The sequence below is a fragment of the Platichthys flesus genome, chromosome 2, assembly GCF_949316205.1.
Source record: "Platichthys flesus chromosome 2, fPlaFle2.1, whole genome shotgun sequence".
Classification (NCBI taxonomy): Eukaryota; Metazoa; Chordata; class Actinopteri; order Pleuronectiformes; family Pleuronectidae; genus Platichthys; species Platichthys flesus.
The window spans coordinates 20,627,003-20,649,641 of NC_084946.1; the positions used below are offsets into that span (position 1 = coordinate 20,627,003).

Sequence of the window (22,639 nt, forward strand, 5' to 3'; positions counted from 1 at the left end):
CAGCCACGAGTGGACTCTGTATAGCTGTGATGTCAGTGGAGATGACAGTGGTCTTTTCCCATCTCTCTCATTCTCCTCTTCCCTGTCGGCCTCTGTCTGCGTCTCTCTCTCTCTCTTCCTCACGATCGTCTTTGTTCAAGCCTTAAACACCAGTGAGCAGGAGTATTGCAGCCACATTCAGGACATGACTTCACATTTGTCATCCAGAAAACACACTGGCTCCCTCTCACCATGCATTTTTCGGCCTTTCTCTTTTTACAGATTTATTTATTGGCTTAATTTCAACGTAGAAATACTATACAGTATATGAACTCTTGCATATATGGCTGGATATGGGAGGTGGAAGAAAACACTCTGTAAAAGGAGGTTTGAGAAATATGTACAGGAAATCGATGATAACATATATACAAGGGATATTCTACATCTTGTGTTCTAAAATAAAAAGTATAACAAAAAGTACCAAAGTGCAACCAGAACTAGAATGACACTCAGCAGGGGACATAATTCACCAGGGCCTTTCAGTCTCCTTATGAAACCACATTTAAATTCACCAGATTCAGATTTTTATTTGGATCAGCACCACTTGAATACGAGTCCCCTAAATATGTCTGATAGCGGAAGTATTCTCTGAGAATTCAACAGAAATGTTGAAAAATGGATCTCACAAAACAATTCCTGCATCCACCTCCAATTGGTTGTGTAGTTTTTGCATCAAAAATCCTTGGCAGAGATAATATTGAATAACCTACAGGAGTCGATGACTGTATTTTGGGGAAAGAACCAAAGAAAAGTCTGTTGCCACTGTAAACACTTATCTTACCCGTGTACAAATCACACACACACACACACACACACACACACACACTCACACACACGGCAAAATGATTGTGTTCGATGTTCTGGAAACAACAAACCGATACAGTTAATAATGTTTGTGATGACCTAACTAGACATGCAGTGTGTTCTCTCTCGTATAGAAGTTCCATGGATCATAGTTTAGGAAGTAACTATTAAATTGTTTCATGTCATTTATGTGTCACACATCTTATGTTTTGCTTTCTTAGTTGTCTACTGAGCTTAATGCATATTGACCAAATCATTAATCAATCTTAGAAACACAATTTGAGAATATGGACTTGTGTTGCAGCAGATATTTTGGAAAGATACACTTGAATAACCTGTGTGAGTGTGCAGGAGGTGTTCAACAAATATCTCAATAATACACATTTCCAAATCTTCCAATTCTATTTTATTAAGAATGCCATTCACACTACAGCTAGAATATAAATGATAAATTATCTTTAGTGGAAATAAGTTTTGTTTGACACTAATATACTACTGCACATATTTTGCACAAATATAGACATTCACATAAAAAGAGTCTGTTTACCTTCCGTCGTGCAGGGCTCTATTTTCTATATATTAACATTTGTCTTCGCACAACATGTTGGTGTTGTCAAGCAAGTCAATGTGAGTTAATGCAAGTTTGAAATATGCCAGTGATTTGAGCCCTGACGTGAACAGAAAGAAACGTTAGGAAGTGCAGACGAGCTGATGACTCAGTGCTGCCCCCTAGAGTAAACTGCCATACATACAGTTTACGTCACTTACATTAGATTACACATACTCTGCATCAATAACACAGACCACACACACACACACATCCACACACACACACACACGTCCCCTCTGTCATTATCTGAAATGACTTTGTGTTGTGTGTGTTACGTAACAGGGATCAACCAGCCAGTCAGTCAATCGGTTAGTGAATTATGTCTCAGCTATGATTCGTGGAAAGATGATCTTCCATGCACATCCTCTCAATTAATTTCATTGGATTTGTAAATTTCTTATAGCCGTTGTTTAGTCCTCGCTATCTGAGCGAGAACATGCATTTCTATAAGCTCCGTCTTAATCCGAAGTCTGACAGGTTATTCTGCAGTAAGAGGCGGTGGAATCTATTTGTTTCTCTTTGTGTTTTCTGTGAGAGTAACTGTCTCCTCTTTGCACACTGACATGAGTGCTCCTGTTCAAGGCACCGCTATCCATAGTGCTCTTATGAACATGCTAACCATGCTATCGCTAACCCCTTTGTTTACACAGTGTAGATGTAAAGAAATCCTTAAGAAGGAATATAATGTTGGACAACCCAATTAGATACTATATACACATATTAATGGTCCCACCCTAACGCACAAAGTACACAATGCACACCTACTATACTAATATGGGTCGTTCTCTCCATCTTTGGTGATATTCAATAGACTCTTATCCCACGACAATGATTCAACAATTCCGATCAATACAACCCCCAGAAGTACCTTATTCCGCAATTTCGAACAATTTAAAGAAACTTCTGGGATATGTTATTTCCTAGAGGGAAGGCGTCATAGAAAAACACCAGGGTCATTTTTGTTGTCTATCTGAGTAGTATTTGATTCATAGGGGAGAGGGTAAAAATATTTATTTCATAAAGGATTCTCCTGCAGTGTTACATGTGGAAGTGGATCTGATCAGGTCCACTGTCATCTTCTGTACATCCTCTACCTAAATCTCTCTACAAGAAATATTTGGAATCTCATATGCGACACACAAGAAGTGAATAAAATGATGATATTAAAGTTTTCATGGTCATGGTGGTCTATTTTGAGTCAATCCCACAGACACCATCCTGCTTCCAAAAATACTCACCAGTTGACCAAATGTGCATTAATCTGCAACAAATGCACTGCTGAATTATTGAACATTTTCCCCAAAAACTCAGAAATTATTAAGACGTTTTTAAAAAAGGAAACTTTGTACTTCCGACCTGTTTTTGAAGATTTACTTTATGTCTTCGTTCTCTATTTCTGCCCACAAGGTCCCAACAGAGTCGTATCTGTCACAGCTGTCCTGGCAAGACTCTCCTCTTTACTCTGAAGGCGTGCAGCCAGACAAACAGCCGTCGCAGCCCGAGCCGCCCTGCCCTGCCCCGGGTCAACAGCCTCTTCAGATCAAGGACCTCTGGGAGCAGTACTCGGACCCAGCTTCAGGTAGACTCTACTATTTCAACACCATCACCAAGGAGAGGTCCTGGAAACCCCCTCGGCGGGCTCGCGGACGCACCAATAGCAAGGTACAACGCACAACCACACTCCTGCTGAATCCATTTTATTAATTTCACTGAAATTACCATAATAATTGAAAAGCTGGGCATTTTCAGAGCTGCATGAAAGCCCTCGTCTCAGAGGAGAGTGAAGAAAAGGGTCAGAGTGTCGAATGAAACAGAAATCTCATTTATATGCTCACATAGTTTGACTGTATCAGCACTAACAAGGACCTTTTTCAAGCAAAGAACCTAAAGGAAATCCACCTGCCTCACTTATTTGACTCCGACACGAGGTGATGATCACAGCTCAGGTTTCCACAGCTGGAAGCTCAAGTCTAATGCACGTGGGGAGACTCCTCTATGAGTGGGAGTTACTCTCTGTATTCTCACTTTGTCAAAGAGTCACATTGAACTTAACACCAGGAAAGCTGCTGAAGGGTAACACTGTAACTGAGGTCAACGATAGGGATCATAGACTGTTTTTAAAGATGGACGACATAACGGCTACCCGAATGTGAAGCCAAAGGGTCTTGATCACCACCTGGTGGCTAACTGCAGTATAGGTCATAAATTCTGACTTTTAAAGCAGATTGGACATGAACCTAACTAAAAGGTCAAACTACTATGACAAATACGGTTTTCTTAGGTTTCTGTCTTTGTGGGTAGTTCTTATAACAAGGATGTTTCATTTTTAAGTGTTTGGTTTAAGCTAGTTATTTGGTGCTATAAAAATTGGGTGAAACACTATGATTGACAACTGAGACTTGTGATTGGTCGAATGCGTGTATCTGCATTTATTGACAGTCTGCAATAGGGCGAGATAGCTTACAAGGAATAATTCCCTGTCCCTCTATGTGTTTGTCAGTTATGAAGCTAATCAAGAGAAAGTTAGCTTAGCGTAAAGACACAGGATAAAAACCACATTGAGCAATTTCATCTAAACTAACCAGACTGGCTGTATTTGACTGTGCAAACAGGAGGATTGGGTCAATCTTCTTATCCTAAAATATTCAAACGTTCCTTGTACAGAATATTGTTCAATAAGTGGATTAAATTACTGACACAGACAGGTTTAAATCTGGGATTATGAGAGCAGTTAATTAAAGCAATGAAGGTTGGACACAAATACCCCACAGCATATTGCTCCAACAATAACAGTGAAAACAATCTAACCTCTGTGAAAGGCATTTGATTAATTGTGCATGTTTAACAATATGGGGTGATTATGTATGTTGATTTAATGTTTCTGTATTGACAGAGTAATTTCAGATAAAAGGAGTCAAAGATTTCCTCAGTAACAATCACTGTTTTCTTCTGTTTCCATGACAGACGAGTCCAGCACAACCTCAGACTTTACCCAGGGACACCAGCCACCTTTCATTGCCACTTTCTGAAACTGGCAATGGAACTATGCGCAGAGTAAGTCTGTTGAACAAAGATGGTAAATGAGATGAATGAAATAGAGCATGAAGTTTAGGGTTGGCAAAATGTTTCTGAAACACTTTTGTGTTATACTTGTTGAAATCCTCGATAGCCATCGATGAACGAAGTTGTCTGACAAAAAAAGAGAAAAAGTCAGCACATCAAATTTCCTTTGGACGGAATGAAGTGATTGGCTGGTGAAGATTTCTGTGGCCGGCCTGTGTGCACCCTGTCCATTCTGTCACTGCATATGAATGAGTCTTCAGCTGTGGAGACAATGGCCAGATGTCATTGAACAAGTCACGGAAAATGTCCCTTCCAACAGTCGTCAGTCATGATGGGAGTGGGCGGATTTTATCAGTTGCATTTATTTGGTCACTTTTTCAAGATTACCTACCCTAGCTTTAAATTGATGGGTGTATGTTATGCTCTTAACCTATTGCTCTGTCTCTTACATGTAAATATTAATCAAATCTTATGTTAAATGGTTTGTGTTTATATAGCGCTTTTCTAGTCTTGATGACCACTCAAAGCGCTTTACACTTCAGAACTGCCCACCCTCTGATTGGAGGACGACCGCTCTACCTCTCAGCCACATGTGCTTATGTAACCACTGAGCGTTGGAATCTGTAAACACAGACGTACAGAACTGACCGCAGCAAAACAACAACATCCGCCCATCTGCCCGTCTCTCTCTGCAGAGGAATCTGTTGTGAGCCTCGGTCACCCAGACTGGACATGGTGTCAGGACCAGATAGGCTGAGCGAGGTCAAAGGGAAACCGGGGTTACATCATCCCGGTCGTCACATCGTTTACTGACAAACCTGCTGCCTTATTTATTTATTAACGGTCCTGTGACACACGCCTCCTCCTCTGGAATGGTGTTTTTGTCAGGCTAATCCCTGAAGGGAAAACGAGGTAATGCCTCTTGAGCTGATGTAGATGAGCAGAAGCCATTAGGGCTGCACACAGGGAGACACACAACACGTTACAGAACATTGCTAAATTTAAAACCACTCGCTAAAACTGCTCATCAGCTGTAAACCCAACCCTGACCTCGCAGATGTTGTAATATAGTGCAGAAAAAAAGTAGAACTTCCACTTTTTCTTTGGTTTCTCCTGTTTGTTGTAAACTTTTGTAAATCACTTTGATTGAGGAAGTTCATCTATTGTTTCAGGCATGAAGGTTGAAGGAATTTAAGCAACTCTCATTGAAATGGACCCGTCCACCGATTCAGTGACGACATCCACGAGATAAAGTGACACGAGCTGCGTGATCCAGATTGTCAGGGATAAGCATTTTGCATCTCAAGGTTGCGTTGCCTCAATGTTGCGTCAGTGTTTCAAATTTAATGTAGCTCATCAAAATCATACGCACATGATCAAAGCAGTGATATCCCATCAAGTCGGTTTGAGGTGCATTCTGTTGACCTATATGTGTCAGTTCTCATACAGCGGAACATGTGTTAGAAAACAGGAACCTTACCAATGATATATAATGCATGTGTGTGCCACATGTAAATGAAGCAGGTGTAAGAGCCAGCACAAGTTGTTCTCTACTCTGGATTCAAATGTTTGTTATCCTTATCATGCTGACTCTCGGGTGCATTAGTCCAAAAAGTTTGATTTATTTCAATTTGATTTTACACACTGATACACATAGGGGGGAGAACCTGTGTACTTTTTACCCCTTTAACATATCTTCTATATGAGCTGTAACAAGTTGACAATTCCTGGCTTGGCCACCCAAAAAATGGCTGATAGTCAACAAATGGTTCATCTTGATTTGTTGATGATGAAGTTTCATCAAATGGTTAATCTTTAACAGAAGGATTTTCTGGTTCCAGCCTTTCATATGACAGCATTCCCTGCTTTTCTCCATTTCATTTAATTGTAAATGGAATATATTTGATATTGATTAATCCATAATGCAAATAGTTATCATATGAAATATATTTGTTATAACAAATATATCTCCCCTTTATAAAATAGGTTGCATTGTAAAATCAGCGAGTAACTTCATCAATTTGCACCTACACGTGTGCATTAACTCTCCTCTGTATTACAAACATTTGGATTAGTTGTTTTTGCTGCTTTCATACAAACACATTGGTAATAATGTGCTTAAATAGTGTTAATAATTCATTTAATTAAAAGTATTAGAAGTAGAACATTGAAATCCCTCTGCAGCCCTTTACTTCACAGCTTACAAACCGAGGGTGTTGGACAGCGGTTAACGTGTCATTCTGCTGTGGTGATTCAGCTGAGCTCACCTTCCTGGTTGAGCGCCTGTGCATGACACCCAGTCGAGCTGATAAACCAGCTTCTCTCTAGAATGGGGAAGTAGACACGGGCCGAGACGAGAGGGAGAGATGAGTGGTTTCTACATTTTCACACGCGGCATGAGTTGAGGACTTAAACTCGACACATGGGAAGCAGTCAAGAGACGAAGGTTGTTCTCGATTGTTTAACTGGGTGATTTGTGATAATGAGCATCTATAACGTAAGTTGATTTTTATATTCCTAAACAATATTATTATGTTATTCTGATGGCTTCTTTTATTTTGGCAGCACGTGTCTTAAACTGGCTTTTTTTTTATTCTCAGAGGTGTTAGTACCGACTTTGACATTCTCAGATGGAGCTGATGTGACAGTTCTAATGTGGGTGTTTGTGATGTGTGGCCCGGTTCAACAACTAAAAGTCCCCATGCCATTTGAAAGGCTGGAACCAGGGAATCATTTTGAATGTCTCACTTTTACTCAGCAACTGCCTCTCATTAGCTTCAGTTGAAAACTTGCAAGTGTGTGTGTCACGGCGAATGAAAGAGCATTTTGGCCTGGCAGGATGGTGTGGGGGGGAGGGGGTGATGAGAGGTTTCACTGATGGTGTGACAGTTAGCCGGGGCCTCATTGCCTGAAGTAACAGATAATCTGTCAGCATCCTGTTGCTCATGTGGGTGTGTAATTTACCCAAATTGCTGTCCTTCTGCCTCAGACTTATTGCTGCACAAATAGAGACGACTCTCGTTTCCCCCAAGTTAAAACATTCTCAGATCTTTTCTGCCGGTCGATTACTCCGAAAATTGAGACGACTTGTGTTTTAGATTTGCATTAAATATAAATGGTGTCTGTTCATGTGTGTTTCCTGTGTTTATCTCCCTGCATCACTCTTCTTCATGTCTGTCTCTCTCTCACCAGCTGTCATCCGATGTGCTTTTCGGGAGCCACCAGAGGAAAAATGACTGTGGCTGGCAGATGAAACAGGTGAAACTCTCCTCCACCTGCTGCACTCTTTCATAGCCAGAGGCCGTCTCATTCACCTTGACTCTAACCTTGTAAAAAAAAAAAACAATAGTCAAAAAATTAAAGTAACAGAGAAAACCCTGCACCAGCTATACATATTCTGTCTACACAGCATCATGCATTTGTTTTACAAATCAGGACACCAGAGATCTCTGCTGGCTTTATGTGCCATCCTGCCTCTGTCACAGCATTAGAGAAAATCCTGCTTCATGTTCTGCTCTCATACAACACGAGAACTTGGACGTGGATATCTTTAGGTTGCTTTGCTTATTGCGCTTAAAAAAAAATACTTAAATGGCAACTCCTGCTATTGTTTGCATGTCGGCTGTGGTAAGGTAATCCTAAGTGTTTTGTCAGCGCTTAAAGGGCTTTTGATGGAGGGTATTTTCCTCATGAAAATCAATGAACTTGAGTCCTTAGATTTGCAAAAACTGCATTTCCACTGTATTACTGCAAAATACGTTATAATACTGCCAGCTATGCTCTTTAGATTCCCAGAGATCAGCGTTTATGTATATGAAGGTGGTGAAATAGCAACTCATGGTGTAAAAAGAAAGGCTGTTATCCAAGCACCCCTTACTGCAACATGTTGCATCACAGTGGGGTGTGGGTGCGCTTGGTTTAAAGCCCTTTTAAAGGCCTCATCTTAGCAAAGGAGCAGATTTGGCTCTCAGTGCTAATCCGCCTTGCATGAAGAGATGGCAAACATTAGGAGGGATATTTAGTCTGATTGTTGAAACTGGGTTACAGGGAATCACAAAGGTACTAAATTATGGCTGTTGCTGCAAAAATGTTATTTGTGTGAATATGTGAATTTATGTGAGATGATTCATTCTACATATGCATGGGATTGTAAGCGTAGACGTTTTGCATGTAATGTCAAACGTGTGCATGTATGCATCATTGTTTCTGTGACAATCTGTCTCTCATCTGTTCCCGGGAACTCAAGCAAAACTAGTGGAACTTTTTAAGGAAACTATTTTGTCTCCATCTGCTAATGGGCAGAATTCTCATGATGAGCACCGATGCTTGAGGTCATTGACGTTTCTCATGCTTCATTTGCAGCTCATCAATTACTGTTTGTTCTAATGAAGGGCTGCTGCATTGTTCACCCTCAGTGAACTTGCAGCTTAAAGGTGTAGTTTACCGAAAAATGTATATTCACTCATTATCTACTCACCACTATAAAGGAGGGGTGGGTGAAATGTCTGAGTCCACAAAGCACTCCTGGAGTTTCACTTGTGAACAGCGTTGCAGCCAAATTAGATTCAATTGAAGCAAATGGTGACCGATTCTTCAAAACGTAAACATAAAAATCTAAAGGTGAATGAGTTTCAAACCGGCATTTAGTGACCCCAATTGATACATTTAAGCCTGTCAGAGACACAGCATCAAAGTGCATTTCCTTATCATCCACATCCACTACAGCAAAACATGACCTTGAGGACTTAAAGTCAGAAGGTCTTTATCTTAGTCGTAACATAGAGTGAAAAGTTCAATGAATGGATCGGAACAATATAGCAACGGACACAAAATACTTTTATGTGGAGTCAGTACTTACAGTATTCTATTGAATTATATACTGTTAAGGCAACCACAATGTATGGTACTTTTTCATAGTGCGGATTAGAAACGGAAAGTTCCGTGCAGACTGAAGATTGAATATCCTTTATTCCCGTCTTATGTTCCAGGCTTTTCATGCATTGTTTGTATTAAGACTGCAAAGCTCACTGATCTCAGAAGCTCTCAGAAGAAATCGGGGGAGAAACTGCATGATGAGTTTGACCTTTGTGCTGCTCCTTGCTGTTGTTTACTTCTAATTTCAATTGTTTAGGAAATTAGGCTCATTGTTCTGTTGTATTCTGTTTACTTAAGGCAAGAAACTCAATTAAATACGAAAATGTTTGGTTAATATAATATAAATATACTATATATATATATATATATATATATATATATATCTTTGAACATCTGCTTAAAGTTATTATGTGGAAAACTAGTCAAATGGGAGTAGGTTGAATTTTTCTCTCTGTTGGCATACAGTATAATAAATCAATGCTTCTCCCTTGTCTGTCCGTTCCACCTCTGGCCCAAACCTGTGACCCTGACCTTTTAACCCCTGTAAAGAGCATGCAGCGTGCAGCCTCCTCCGAAACCCTCAGCATGACGGCATTCAGCAATGCGGGTGCCAAGTGCTGTAATTCTGCCTCCATGCATGATGCCAAGCAGCAGCTCAACCACTCCCAATCTATGATCCTGCCTGAGAATGGCAAGGTACTCGCCTCCGGAGCACATACACACAAGCTCGTAAGCCGTGAGACAAGTGGAGAGCGGATGGAAACACTGGTCCGGTGCAATGACCATATACTGTTTTTCAGCTGGCCCAGCAGTGCAGAGATTACACCTGTAACGTGACCAACATCGTGGTGGAGCCTCCGTCCCCTGAGAGCTCTCCAGACAGCGACGGCTGCACACCGGTGAGACCACACTGCCTCTTCACTTCACAAATGAATATACCTGTACATGTGCAATATCTTGATTAATTTGATATAATGGACTGAGAGTTTGTCTGTATTTATATATTATACTCAACGCATCCAACTTCATTGGTTGTATTAATTCTATTCTCCTGCACATTAAACGGGGCCATTCCGCAGTGGGAGACTGTACAGCAGCTCCCCTCCCGCTATTCTTTGAATGATGCAACAGTCAAGTTAAATGGGCTCGCTCAGGATGCAGTGCATTTCACAGAGGAAAAGCCCTCTACTGCACTTTACTGTTAACATTTGAACATGTCCTCACATACTCTTATTATTATTGAGAGATAATGAATAGTCGGGCTTCTCTTCCTCTCAGGAGTTGGAGAAAGCCGGCCTCTTGAACAAGACAAAGATTGCAGAAGGAGGCCGGAAACTGAGGTGAGGAGACAGGGATCAAAAACAAGGAGTATGTTTTTTTGGGGCTAAATACTGACCGAGCAACACACACCTGTCTGTTGGGTTGCAGGAAAAACTGGAGTCCGTCCTGGGTTGTGTTGGTTGGGAACAGTCTGGTTTTCTTCAAAGATCCTAAATCACAGACACCGTCCAGCTGGGTAAGAGCTCAGAGAAACCTCCTGTTTGATGGTTTAAGTCATTGTTAGGGTTACGGTCACAGAGTTGACTTTTGCTGTAGTATGTTTTTTTTCGACAACTAGGAAATAATTGCATAAGGCCAATGATGTGTTGATTACAAAATCCCCTCCCTAAGTGTGAGTCATGTCAGAATTGCCGATGTTGCTAAATGAGGTTCCCTTTTGAAAATATAAATGGCAACTTATCCAATCAGCTAATTCTTGTCGGAGTTTCTTTCTCCTCACGGGTCAATGCAGGACAAATTATAAGACATCAGCTTTTGTGATCATGCAAACCTGTCGTTGGTCTATGAAAGAATGATTTGATCAAAAAGGGGGAAATACGAAAAAAATAACATCAAATTTTTTAAATCAATCCTCTAAACTGAATGTTGAGAAAATGTTACAAATATGGACCTTTTACATGTTTATTGAAAAACAGAAACCAGGAAACAGTCGCCCTGAGAGCAGTGTCGATTTAAGAGGTGCACAACTGCAGTGGGCCAACGAGCTGTCCAGCAAGAAGAACGTCTTCAAGGTAAGAGACAAGTAGGATAACGAACAGAAAATCAGGTTAGAGACAAACTTTCTTTTTTTTTTATTTAAAACATTTATGTGAACCGACATATGAGGGAACATGGTTGGAGTGAGTAGAAAAACACAGTCTGATTATATCTGTCAGTGAAGATTCCTTATGTAGGAGAGAAGTGGACGTGGGAAGCGTACTTTCATCCGGTCACTTGTCAACGATGACATAGAGGAAGCACTGAAAAAAGTCTTCCAGTTAAATGTGGCAGAGTTAAAATTTCGTCAGAATCATAGAAAATTCCATAGAAGCGGGAAAATACACATTAAAATCCTGAATGAGGAACTTTGGGGACAGTAATTCATTGTTTAATATCTAAATTTAGAAATGTTGATGTTTCAGCTGAGGACAGTGACAGGAAATGAGTTCCTCCTACAGTCGGAGACGGACTCTCTGATCAGAGAGTGGTACAAAACCATCCAGAGCGTCATCGACAGACTGGTGAGACACAAACACACACACACTGAGTTCTACTTGGTAAAGAAGTATTTTACCGTTTGGTCGACTCACAAACCTTCTCTCTTTTACTGAATTTTAAACACGCAAACTGTTACGCACCTTTCCGTCGTCTTTTCTTTCCAATTTGAATGTCTTATGTTCTATTCATCGTCTTTTATGTCAATGCAATATAAATAAACGGCCTCACTTTAGGGGACGTGTAAATTCATTTTATTGTGAAAGGATGACGAAAAAACCTTTGAACATCTGAAAACTGTAAAATGTCCCAATCACACATATGTTGGTCATAAATGTTGAACAAACAAAGTAGTTTCACTTTGTCACTGCTGCACTCATCAGTGTTGTTCTCCTGGTTCCTGTTTCCAATTAAAAAGAAAAAGGCTCATGTTAAACCACAGTTTACCACTCAGCGAGGTAGGTGGAGGCCAAAAACGGAGTTTAAAGATTTTTTGCTGTTTTTGTTCCACTTAACAAAATAATGTTTACAGGTTGTTGGATTATCCCCATTTAACCAAAAGACTAAATTCTGTTTAAAGAAAAACCTAATATAGGTCAAAATATCTTAGTAGCTCTATATTAAAAGTAGGGCTGTGAAAAATAAAGCGTTAACACATTAATCATAACGCGTATGATTAAATTACAGGATTTTTTTTTTTTTTTAATGCATTAATGCATGCGCACAAGGACCTTCCAATCTACCCACAATTCCGCCCACTCTGCACTAGTCGCCGCTCTAATCCAGTCAGACGGCAGCTGTCATTCAAACAAACAAACAACATGGATAATTCTGATGAACCTGACGACATTCTGGACAAGAAGATCGTGTTCCAAAATAACAAAGATCGAACATTCAACTAAACCAAGGTGATATGAACACTCTGTGGGAAGACGTTATCGTTTCACAGTAGTAATACCAGCCTAAAGTACCACCGCAACGCAAAGCATTCGTTGGTCGGCTAGGGGCGTTCAAGTGCAATGCGCCAAACCAGCTTCACTCGCAGGACACATTGGGCAAAAGAAGCGGTCAGCTTTACTGTCATAGAATGTGAACAAGTTAGTTTGCCTCACCAACTGGCTAAATAATGACTAGCTAAGAGGACCTTGAGAGGCATTAGATTGTGTCATGGTGTGGTTAATGGATGTTTAACAAAAAATATCCATCCTAATCAACCATCCTATAAAAAGAATGGCTAAGAAGCTCAAGTCATTTATGTTACATTTAAAAAGAAAATAAAAAAGTTTTATTCAACCATACAATGGCTAAGAAGCCCGATTTCTGTTTAGGATGAAGATTGTATTAATGTTCCATATGGAATAGCAAAGACAACTGCTAAAGAACTGCTGAGTTGCAGCACCATTGTTTTGTTTATTTATGAATATAAAAAGAAAACATGTTAAATGTATATATCTGTCTTTCGTCATAACATTTTTATTTTCACAAAAATATGCCGAGAAAATCGGTAATGGGATTAATCATGATTAATCCATAGAAACCTGTGATTAATTTGATTAAAAATGTTAATCATTTCACAGCCCTAATTAAGAGTAACATTTGGTTTTCTGGTCAAACCACCACTTCTGCAATATGTAAATACGTCTCTGCTACTGTGTGCAGAGGAGAAGCGGTAGACCAGTTTTAATCCAAGATAGACACCGAGTAGCATAATGTTTATATGTTCTGCTCTTGTCCTCCCAGGACCGTGAAAACCCGCTGGACAATGTCCTCCTGTACTCTCTGAGGCGAGCCGGCAGCGTGGAGATGCTGGACCACAGCGGAGATGAGGACGACAGGAGAACGGCACGTAAGTTCTCACCACGTGCCGCCGCTCATCGGTCCAATCAGACGTCCCTCCTTCACACGAGCATCACACGGAACCCTGTCCCTGTCCTCAACTCCACACATCAACCTCTCACTCCATCATCATCGCCACTTTTTGTTTTCTTCAAACTTCCACACAGGCTTTTTACATCCCTCCATCCTCTCCTCCATCCTCTCCTCCATTCAGCCCACTTATATTTTCACACGGCCCCCCTGGCAGATAATCCCCCCGTCAGTCCTGTCTCACCTCCGCCGGCGCCCTGCCCTGCCGCTCTTCATCCTCACCACCATCCCCTCTCACCTGCTCTCCTGCCTCGCGGCCGAACGCCCCACACTGACCCCTTCCTCCTCTTCTTCCTCCTTCTCTTCCTTCTGCTCCACCCTCTCCCTTCCTCCCTCCGCAGTCCCTCGCTCGTCGTCCAACCTGGAAAACACGGAGAGGAAGCGAGTGAAGTCGCGACTGAAGAAGCTGATCCTGAAGAGACCTCCACTGCAGACTCTGCAGGAGAAAGGCCTCATTAAAGGTGAGATTTCTTTTTGAAGCCTTCAGTCTATTTGAAAGCGTTCGTATCCTTTATTTAGTGGCGGTGAATAATGGACTTACAAGTTCTCTTTTTCTCGCTCATGAATTTCACAGCTAAATCTATCCAGTGGACTTTTGTTGTGAAGTTGTAGATATTCTTCCTTTAAGCCGGCTGTCGTCACAGTTCTGTGTTTATCCTGTGGTGATGCCTCATCAATCGAGGATGTGAAGCGCTCTCCTTCTCGTCCAGTAAAAAGTTTTTCACACAGCTTGTCTGTCGATAACACTGTCAGGACATCTGTTATGTGTCTTTCTCAAAAGCTGGAGCAATCCCTGGGCTTTCCATGTTTTTTTTAATGAGTCAGAAGAAGTGAAGTCCATTTTTATGTCCAGGCTGTCATCTGAAAGTAACAAATAATATATAAGTGGACCGGAAAGCCCCTTGAGTGCAGGTCAGGACAAGCCTGGGGAATGTTAGTGTGAAAAGGATGTGAATCATATTCTCTGGCCTCTAAATAGAAGGTTGTTTGGGTTTTTCATCTCTGTAGATGAAACCTTTTATAGGCCTTTTAAGCAGCTTTTTGAAAAGCTTAAATATGTTGAATTATAGGTTTTTATCCATATTCTAAGCTTAAATTGAGCTTAAATGCAAAAAGCTGCTGTTTGGGGGTATTTTCATTTGCAGGTGATTTCTAAATATCTGACTTTTCCAGCTGCTATTTTGGAAAGTCTGATATAATCGAATGGGTGGGCACAGTGAGCTCATTGACTAACCAGGTTCATTAGAGCCCTCATCAGAGAGCCAGTCTGGACTCAAGGCTTGCATATGATTTGTTTCACCCTATAGAATATATACAGTGCAGGGGTTGAGTTGCATCATCAAGTGTGAGCCTTCATCTCTGGGAGCAAAGTCCAACGTATAGGTTTTCCTGCCTCAGCGAACCATCTTGTCTTAAGATTAACGTGTGAGCTTTTAGCGCTTACATCACGTCTGTTATGTGAGAAAAGAAAAGTTCACAGTAACACAAAAACTGTGCGTGTGTCCACTCTCCAGATCAGGTGTTCGGCTGTCGTCTGGAGATGCTCTGCGAGCGGGAGAAGAGCAACGTCCCTCGCTTCGTCAGACTTTGCACCGAGGCCGTGGAGAGGAGAGGTAAGAGTCACTGCAGAGGGAGGGCTCCGGCTGATGGGATCTGAAGGAGCATCAGTCTCTGCACCTGCTGTTCAGAGCAAATCATCAAACTGAAATTCACAGGAAAACTTCTTTTCATTTCAAGAAAGAAAGTCGACTCAATCTGCACAGATCATGACAGTTGCCAGACAGAAGTGATATTGGAGAAAATTGAGTCTTGTTTAGAAACAGTTCTGCAAGTAAATATTTACTTCACATCTGTTCAATGGGGTTTTGATCACAAGAGCTTTATAAACTTAGTTTTGATGATTTGAATATTTCTAGGGAGCAGTTGCAGATTGAGACATTTGCGGTCAAGGTGTGACCGACCTGATGACCTGATGGTTCTCATAGCTATAGTATCAAATGACTGTGGTAGAAAAGGAAGTATTTCTCTTCAGCTCAATACTAACAAGTATCTCTCTATAGAGGAGAGATGTTTCTCCCACTCCCAATTAAAGTGAATCTTTACTTAGAGTCAAAGTTTAAAGGGTTTCTAATATCGAGGGGCAGCTCAAAATTATTTTCATCATCAATCAATCTGGTATTTATCTCATTGATCAATTCATAATTTAAAGTATGTAACATGCCATAAAATGGTGGAATTGTGTCTGGCTAACAGGAAAAACCCTAGATGTTCAAAAATTATCACAGTAGAAAAACAGCAAAGAGTTTTAAACAGCTAATCCATCATATCAAAATATTTTCCTTTCTGTCAAATTGAAAACGGACCGTACAACCTGGACCAATGAAAATGTGTTAGAATCACAACAACATGGAAATAACAAACTATATTCACGGTTCTGGTGCATATTAACACATCTTCTAATAAGCTGGAGTGAGGCTGTGTACTTTATAACCCTATCATGATGCATGAACTGTCACTCAGTGGCTCCTTGTGACTGTGAAGCTGTGTAGTCTAAGCTCACTGCAAGAGTGAAACAATCAGTGTTTCACAAAGGCTCACTTGTTCTTCCCTTTATGTCATTATACGTTATCGTGGGAAAAGCAGAAACTCATCACACGTGTCGTGTTAGAGGAAGTTTAGTTTTGACCAAAATGGGCCTTTACGTTATTCAAAAGTAGTGAACAAATTTAGTAGGTGTGTGTTTGTGTGTGTTTGCGTGTCTGTGTACCTACATCCTTGTGTCTCATATTGCAGGACTGGACACCGATGGTATCTACAGAGTCTCAGGAAACCTGGCAGTGATTCAGAAGCTCCGCTTCCTGGTGAACCACGGTGAGGAGGACAGGGAGGAGGAGGGGGGGGGGGTCACACTGAACACTTTGTGATGATTAATGCTGATATTTTCTGGCAGGTGGAAAAAATCATTACATTGTTATCCCATTCATCTTCTTTCTTTTAAACTTCAATTCAAGACAATCCTCCCTGATGCTCTCTGTTTTTATTCTGATTGTACACAACGATTAAATATGAGTCATTCCACACACACACACCTCTTTATCTCTGTGTGGAATCCATACCTCTCTCACTGCCAGTGCACCACATCCTTTTGATGAAGTGAGGAAAAGCTGACTGAGTAACTGTTTTCCGCAGAGCGAGCGGTGACTACTGACGGCCGATACATGTTCCCAGTGGAGTTGGTACAAGGTAGATTCAGACGGACGAGGAGAACAGTGGCTTTCATGTATAAGTGCTGGCCCCTGCTTGTTTCTTGTGCATTATTTTGTTGCATAATGCGAACAGATCTCCGTCAAACACACACACACACACACACACACACACATACAGACTAACATGCCGAGCTGAGCTGTGTAGGGCCGATGTGCACTGAACGTTGAAAGTTTGGTGCTTGTGCTACCATTTGCTTAATGTGTGTGTGTGTGTGTGTGTGTGTGTGTGTGTGTCCCTCAGGCTCTTCTGCTTTAAGTTTTCTGATGTAATAACAGGGAGCAGGTTGTACAGAGAGCCGCCGCACGGTGCATGGCTGCCACCAAGTGGAGGAAACGGAGAGTGCAGTGTGTGCTCGGCGGCGCTCCAGTCCCACATAACATCTCACTGACTAACGCTTCTCTTCATAAACGTGATGCACATGTTTTTTATATATATTTTATATATATTTGAACCATTTATCTAATTGACACCGAGGTCAAATTAAAGCTCTTGTTTTCTTTGGATCCATTTGGAGAAGCACTAGTCAGGCCTGGATTTTTATAGTGTGTGTGTGTGTGTGTGTGTGTGTGTGTGTGCGTGCTTGTGTGTGTGTTTGTGTGATTTGTGCACGTGTCTCCTCTTCCTCTCACAGAGCATCTCTATCTCCCTCCTGCAGCTACAAGCCTTCATGTTCCGCCTCAGCCCCCGACGTGAATTCTCGCTCTGTTTACGTTCCTCCGTTTACACGACGCCGTGACTGTAACTCCACTTATTTGTCTCTCTCTCTCTCTCTCTCTCTCTGAATTCAACTCTTTTGTCTTTCCTTCACGTGTTGCCCCACTTTTCCTTCACTTCCTCTGACCCTGTCTGTCTGAATTTCTCGCCGTTCCCCTCATCCTCTCTCCCCCTCCCTCCCTCCCTCCCTCCCCGTCTCTCAGAGGAGAAGCTGAATTTGGACGCGAGTGAGTGGGAGGACATCCATGTCATCACAGGGGCTTTGAAACTTTTCTTCCGCGAGCTTCCCGAGCCTCTGGTGCCCTACGGCTTCTTCACAGACATCGTGGAGACAGTCAGTGAGTGACCACCGTCAGCCCCAATCAGGCTCCACTTCTCTTTTACTCCCTCCCCCTGAACTGAGCATCAGTCAGAGACGCTCGTCTTTGATCCGTCTGAGAAAGAGATTAAAGAACTTTGTCGGTTGATCTCATCACGGTGTACAAAGCTTGTATGAAATTAGAACTAAATACCAGCAATAGTTATGTATACATCATTTATACATGAGGTGAGATGGTTCTTCTTTCCAATTCCAAATATTTCTCGTCTTCAATTTGACTGAGAGGACGATTATAGATGAAAACAATTTCCTGCAATGACATGATCAGCATCTCAAACATCGAGGCCACCGACACACACACACATACAAACACACAAAAAACCACACACAGGGGACTTTAATCTCACCTCATTATATTTCCCCTGACGCTGTATTATTTGGAATAGTCACAACACTGCTGGTTGAAATGTTTTCCAAAGCCGTACACATAAGTATATATTTTTAAAGATACAAAAAGACATTTTTATAGCCGCTTTATAGTATAAAGACAAAGATGTGTAAAAGAAAATGAAGCTTTCCTGAGATGAAACGTAAATGAATTCTGAGGCGAGGAAAGAGTAATTACATCCTGACACAGCGGGAATTTATTGAGCTGCATCAAATTAAAATGAAGCGATGGTTTCTCTGCAAAAAAAGGAAAACTTAAATTACAGATCTTCACATATTCATATTGTAAATACACTTTGACACCTTTATTTAAAGGATGAGGCTGGTGTTGTTCTATTTATATTTTTTTTTTATTGTCAGCGGATTCCATGAATGAAGAAAAGTGGCAATGTGTTGTTTTTGTTGGTTTTCATTACTTTAAGGCTTCTCCACCCTGCCTGTGGCACTAAGGCTCAACCCATTCACTCGTACTGACGACATAAATCTTAAATATGTGCCACAAATGTCTTAACAAAGATTCTGTATTCGCCTTAAAAAATATAGTTTAGGCTCTGTATAACAAATCCTCCTCAGATTTAAGTTAGTTTCATTTATCAATTCATATTGTGTGCGGCAGCAATGTGTCTGTGGGATAACTTCCCTTTTATTGTCTGTTTTCAGTGAGTGAGGTCGTAAGAGGTCATTCACATTTCATTTACTGAAGACCATAGCTCAGAGTTTATCTCCCAAGACACATCTGGTCCATTCCCATCTGCAGTGACCATAGCAACCAAAGTTAGAGAGGAGGCTCTCATACATAAGACAGACAGAGACTGGGAAGGGAAACACCCAAACACCCAGTGACTGCGAGTCTCAGGGTCGTTGGAATAAACAGCATGAGTTACTCTTTAGGATTAAATTGAATCTCCAGTAGAATATTAATAAATATGTATATAAAGGATTGGATGTGAGGAGTTTTACCCAATTGGATTTTTTCACATTCTTATGTTTGACCTGTAAACGCTGGGGATTTGTTGTCTAGTTAATTGTTAAATAGTTAATGGTATGTATTTATATACTGTTTTTCTAAATGACCACTCAAAGCATGTAACAGTACAGATTTCCTATTCACACACATTTTCATGCAGTGTTTCTCCAGTTTGTGCAGCACTTTCTCTATCATACATCATTCACGCACTTCTGGCACAGCCGTTAGGGCCAATTTGTGGTTCAGTATCTCGCCCGGGGGCACTTCGGAACGTGGAATGGAGGAGCCGCACCAAAGTACGGCGAAGTGAACTCTGTAACCAACACCAGCCCTGATTTTGTGCTCATCTCTTTTCTCCTGCAGTCAATACATGCTTCACTTAAAGACTCTTGAAGTCTCAAGAAAACTTGAAAACAAGATTTTCCTCCACAAGAGATTTTATTAAGTGCGCCTCCATTTAAATCTGTTGAATTAGTGGATAAACCAAATCACGCTCACACACAACACTCACTTATCAAGGTTCTGATCTTTTCATGGGATTCGTTGACATGAAGAAAATTGCAAAATATCTCCAAACTCTTTATCTATGTGCTTCAATTAGATAGCAAATAGTAGCAAATTGGCCGTGACCTCTTTGATACTATGGTGAATCATGATATCTTTTGACTAACCCTATAACAGGAAATAATCTGCATTTTAATATAGATTACATTCAGTAAGACATTTTGCATATCAAGAAAAAAAAAAGTAGTGTAAAAATGTAAATGTATTCATGTGTCTGCACTCTTCATCAAACCACGGTGGTGATAGTGGATAATTGCGAGCTGCTGTATCGAATTAGATGTTGAAGGCTCGTAAAGAAGATGTGATGCCAGTTAACGGATGTAAATCCACTTTTTGGATGCTATTACAGGAATGTGATATCATGCAAAGGATAGTAATGCGTTGCGATCTGACCTGTGTGTTGCTCTGTGTCGCAGAGATGTCGGACCACATGGACAAAGTGGATCGTCTGAAGTGTCTGCTGCTCAACCTGCCCCCCCCGAACCACGACACACTGCTGTTCATGTGCCGCCATCTCAGACGGTGAGAGGGCGGGATTGGAACCATGTGCAGTAAATATATCTGCTGTTGTGTCTGTCCTCATCTCCGCTCTGTTTTCCACGCAGCCCTGATGGTTCCAGGGTTATTTCATGAGGCCGAATATCCCCCTGGCATATTTCGGTGGTGAAAGAATGAACCACATGCCCTCGAAGGGGAAATCAAATCTCCTGCTTCTAACTTTCCTTTAATACTGACCACAAGATGGTGTAGTTCCCTTGTGGATGTCAGGGATTTTCTGTCGGGGATTGTTCGGAGCATGCCAGCTCCGCTCCAGGATCACACTGTTGTTAAGTTTGGGTCGTCTGAAGATGAAAAGGCTGGAGGAAGATGAATGGTGCACAATGTTTTGTGAGCCAGTTCCTTTTACAGTACATAAAATGTGTGTTTTTATACCGCTTAGGGTTTTTCCTTCCACTCCAGGGGTGAGTGTTCGTGTTCTGAGGCCGATGTTTGTGCCAGGGTGTGGTGGGCCCCATGGATTTGTCAACTCTGTGTCTTTCTCTAATTTTCTCTCCGCTGTCACCCCCCCCCCCCTTCTGTTTGTCATTTATCATCTTCCTGTTCAATCAACCTCTGTCGCCTCCTCTCTTGCTGGCTTTCCACCATTGTTTCCTCAAGTCCTCTTTATCCTCTTCCCTCTCTTTTCACTCTCCTCTTCCTCTTCCTCCCTTCTTCCTCCCCTTTCTCTTCCATCCTCCCCCCCCTCCCCCCCTGTGCCTTCCCTCCGCTCTCCTCCTTGCCTCGAAGGTCCCATGGGAGCCTTGTGGTTCGTCTGCTGGAAGGCATACCGACACCACCGCCGCCACCACTGGAACCTCTCTCTTTTCTCTCTCTTCGCCCTCTCCCTCGTTCGCTACGTTTTTTTTTCTCTTCCCTTTTCTCTCCTCTCCTCTCTCTCTCTCTTTTTTCCTCCTCTCTTTTTAATGTGGAAGTTTTGAGCAATTGCTGGCTGCTTTTGTGGCTTGGTGGGAATGGCATTTTTAGAAGAATGCCTCATGCTGTGGCTTTAACCCATTCCTGAGTCTCCCCAGATCACACACACACACTCAAAGACACCAGGATAGGTCGATACAGGCTCGGGACACTTACATGCATGTATCCACTTTATAAAAATGCACAAACGCATGAACATGCATGCAAAAACTGAAAAGGTTCAGTCCTGAGTTTGCAAGATTTATGTCACACGTTGACCATGTATATACACGTGTAATGCCAAAGATCAACTTTAACAAGACTAATGTCTACAGCAGTAACAGTTAGTACCTAAATGCTAATATCTTAACAATGTATATCATGGTCAAGACCTTAGTAGCCTATCATCTGTTAGCATGCTAACATTTTTAGCACTTAAAACAAAGTACAGTTGAGACTAATTGAAATATCATCAGCTTCATAGGTTTCTTGCATAAAGCTGTTATTGGACCATTTTAGATTTTGACCAGCTTTGGTACTTTAATCCAAAGTGGCTGAGAGCTTCAGTACAGCAGGAAACCTGAAGGAGAGGAGTCGGAGATCTTCAAGAGGACAAGAGAGGATTAGCTTTGATAGCATTTGGAAGCTCGGAGCACCGTCGGAAAACCATAAACGATACTGAGATGTCCTTGTGTTCAACGATGGCAATGCCAGACCACGTTCCTTGGAGGAATGCAGTGGCTAAGCACAAGGTTGTATAATTGAGTTTTAAGTAGTGGGGTGCAGAGCCCAAAGCCATTGGATTATGATCTAGGTGGCCATGGGTGGCCAGTGGACATCAATTTGCACCAGAGTGACATGTGCCTTTATGGGCTGATCAAAGTTGCGGCGTCACATTCTGGACTATCTGAGTTTTCCTGTATATGTATAGGAGTCCTGCCAGAAGGCCTTTGCATTGGTCGAGGGCAAAGAACCATGGTTTGCAAAGGCGGCCCAACCAGGATGCAGATGCAAAAAGGTCAGATAAGCATAACTGGTCATCATACACACACGTTTC

The 22,639-nt window shown here is 41.6% G+C and overlaps 1 protein-coding gene across 4 annotated transcripts in view; it reads left to right on the forward strand.

Moving 5' to 3' along the window:
- Window positions 1-22,639, forward strand: part of arhgap9 (Rho GTPase activating protein 9) — a 39,908-nt gene that overhangs the window by 15,614 nt on the left and 1,655 nt on the right. For 2 of the 4 annotated variants that reach the window (XM_062405448.1, XM_062405456.1), the window contains 16 exons: window positions 2,861-3,115; window positions 4,418-4,507; window positions 7,709-7,774; window positions 9,941-10,087; window positions 10,192-10,290; window positions 10,670-10,731; window positions 10,820-10,907; window positions 11,368-11,463; window positions 11,854-11,952; window positions 13,667-13,772; window positions 14,194-14,313; window positions 15,367-15,465; window positions 16,646-16,723; window positions 17,042-17,095; window positions 18,037-18,171; window positions 20,547-20,652. In XM_062405448.1, the coding sequence (XP_062261432.1) occupies window positions 2,861-3,115; window positions 4,418-4,507; window positions 7,709-7,774; window positions 9,941-10,087; window positions 10,192-10,290; window positions 10,670-10,731; window positions 10,820-10,907; window positions 11,368-11,463; window positions 11,854-11,952; window positions 13,667-13,772; window positions 14,194-14,313; window positions 15,367-15,465; window positions 16,646-16,723; window positions 17,042-17,095; window positions 18,037-18,171; window positions 20,547-20,652 (1,700 nt within the window). The remainder of the gene's footprint in view (window positions 1-2,860; window positions 3,116-4,417; window positions 4,508-7,708; window positions 7,775-9,940; window positions 10,088-10,191; window positions 10,291-10,669; window positions 10,732-10,819; window positions 10,908-11,367; window positions 11,464-11,853; window positions 11,953-13,666; window positions 13,773-14,193; window positions 14,314-15,366; window positions 15,466-16,645; window positions 16,724-17,041; window positions 17,096-18,036; window positions 18,172-20,546; window positions 20,653-22,639) is intronic. The other 2 variants (XM_062405463.1, XM_062405471.1) reach the window with 2 other exon arrangements.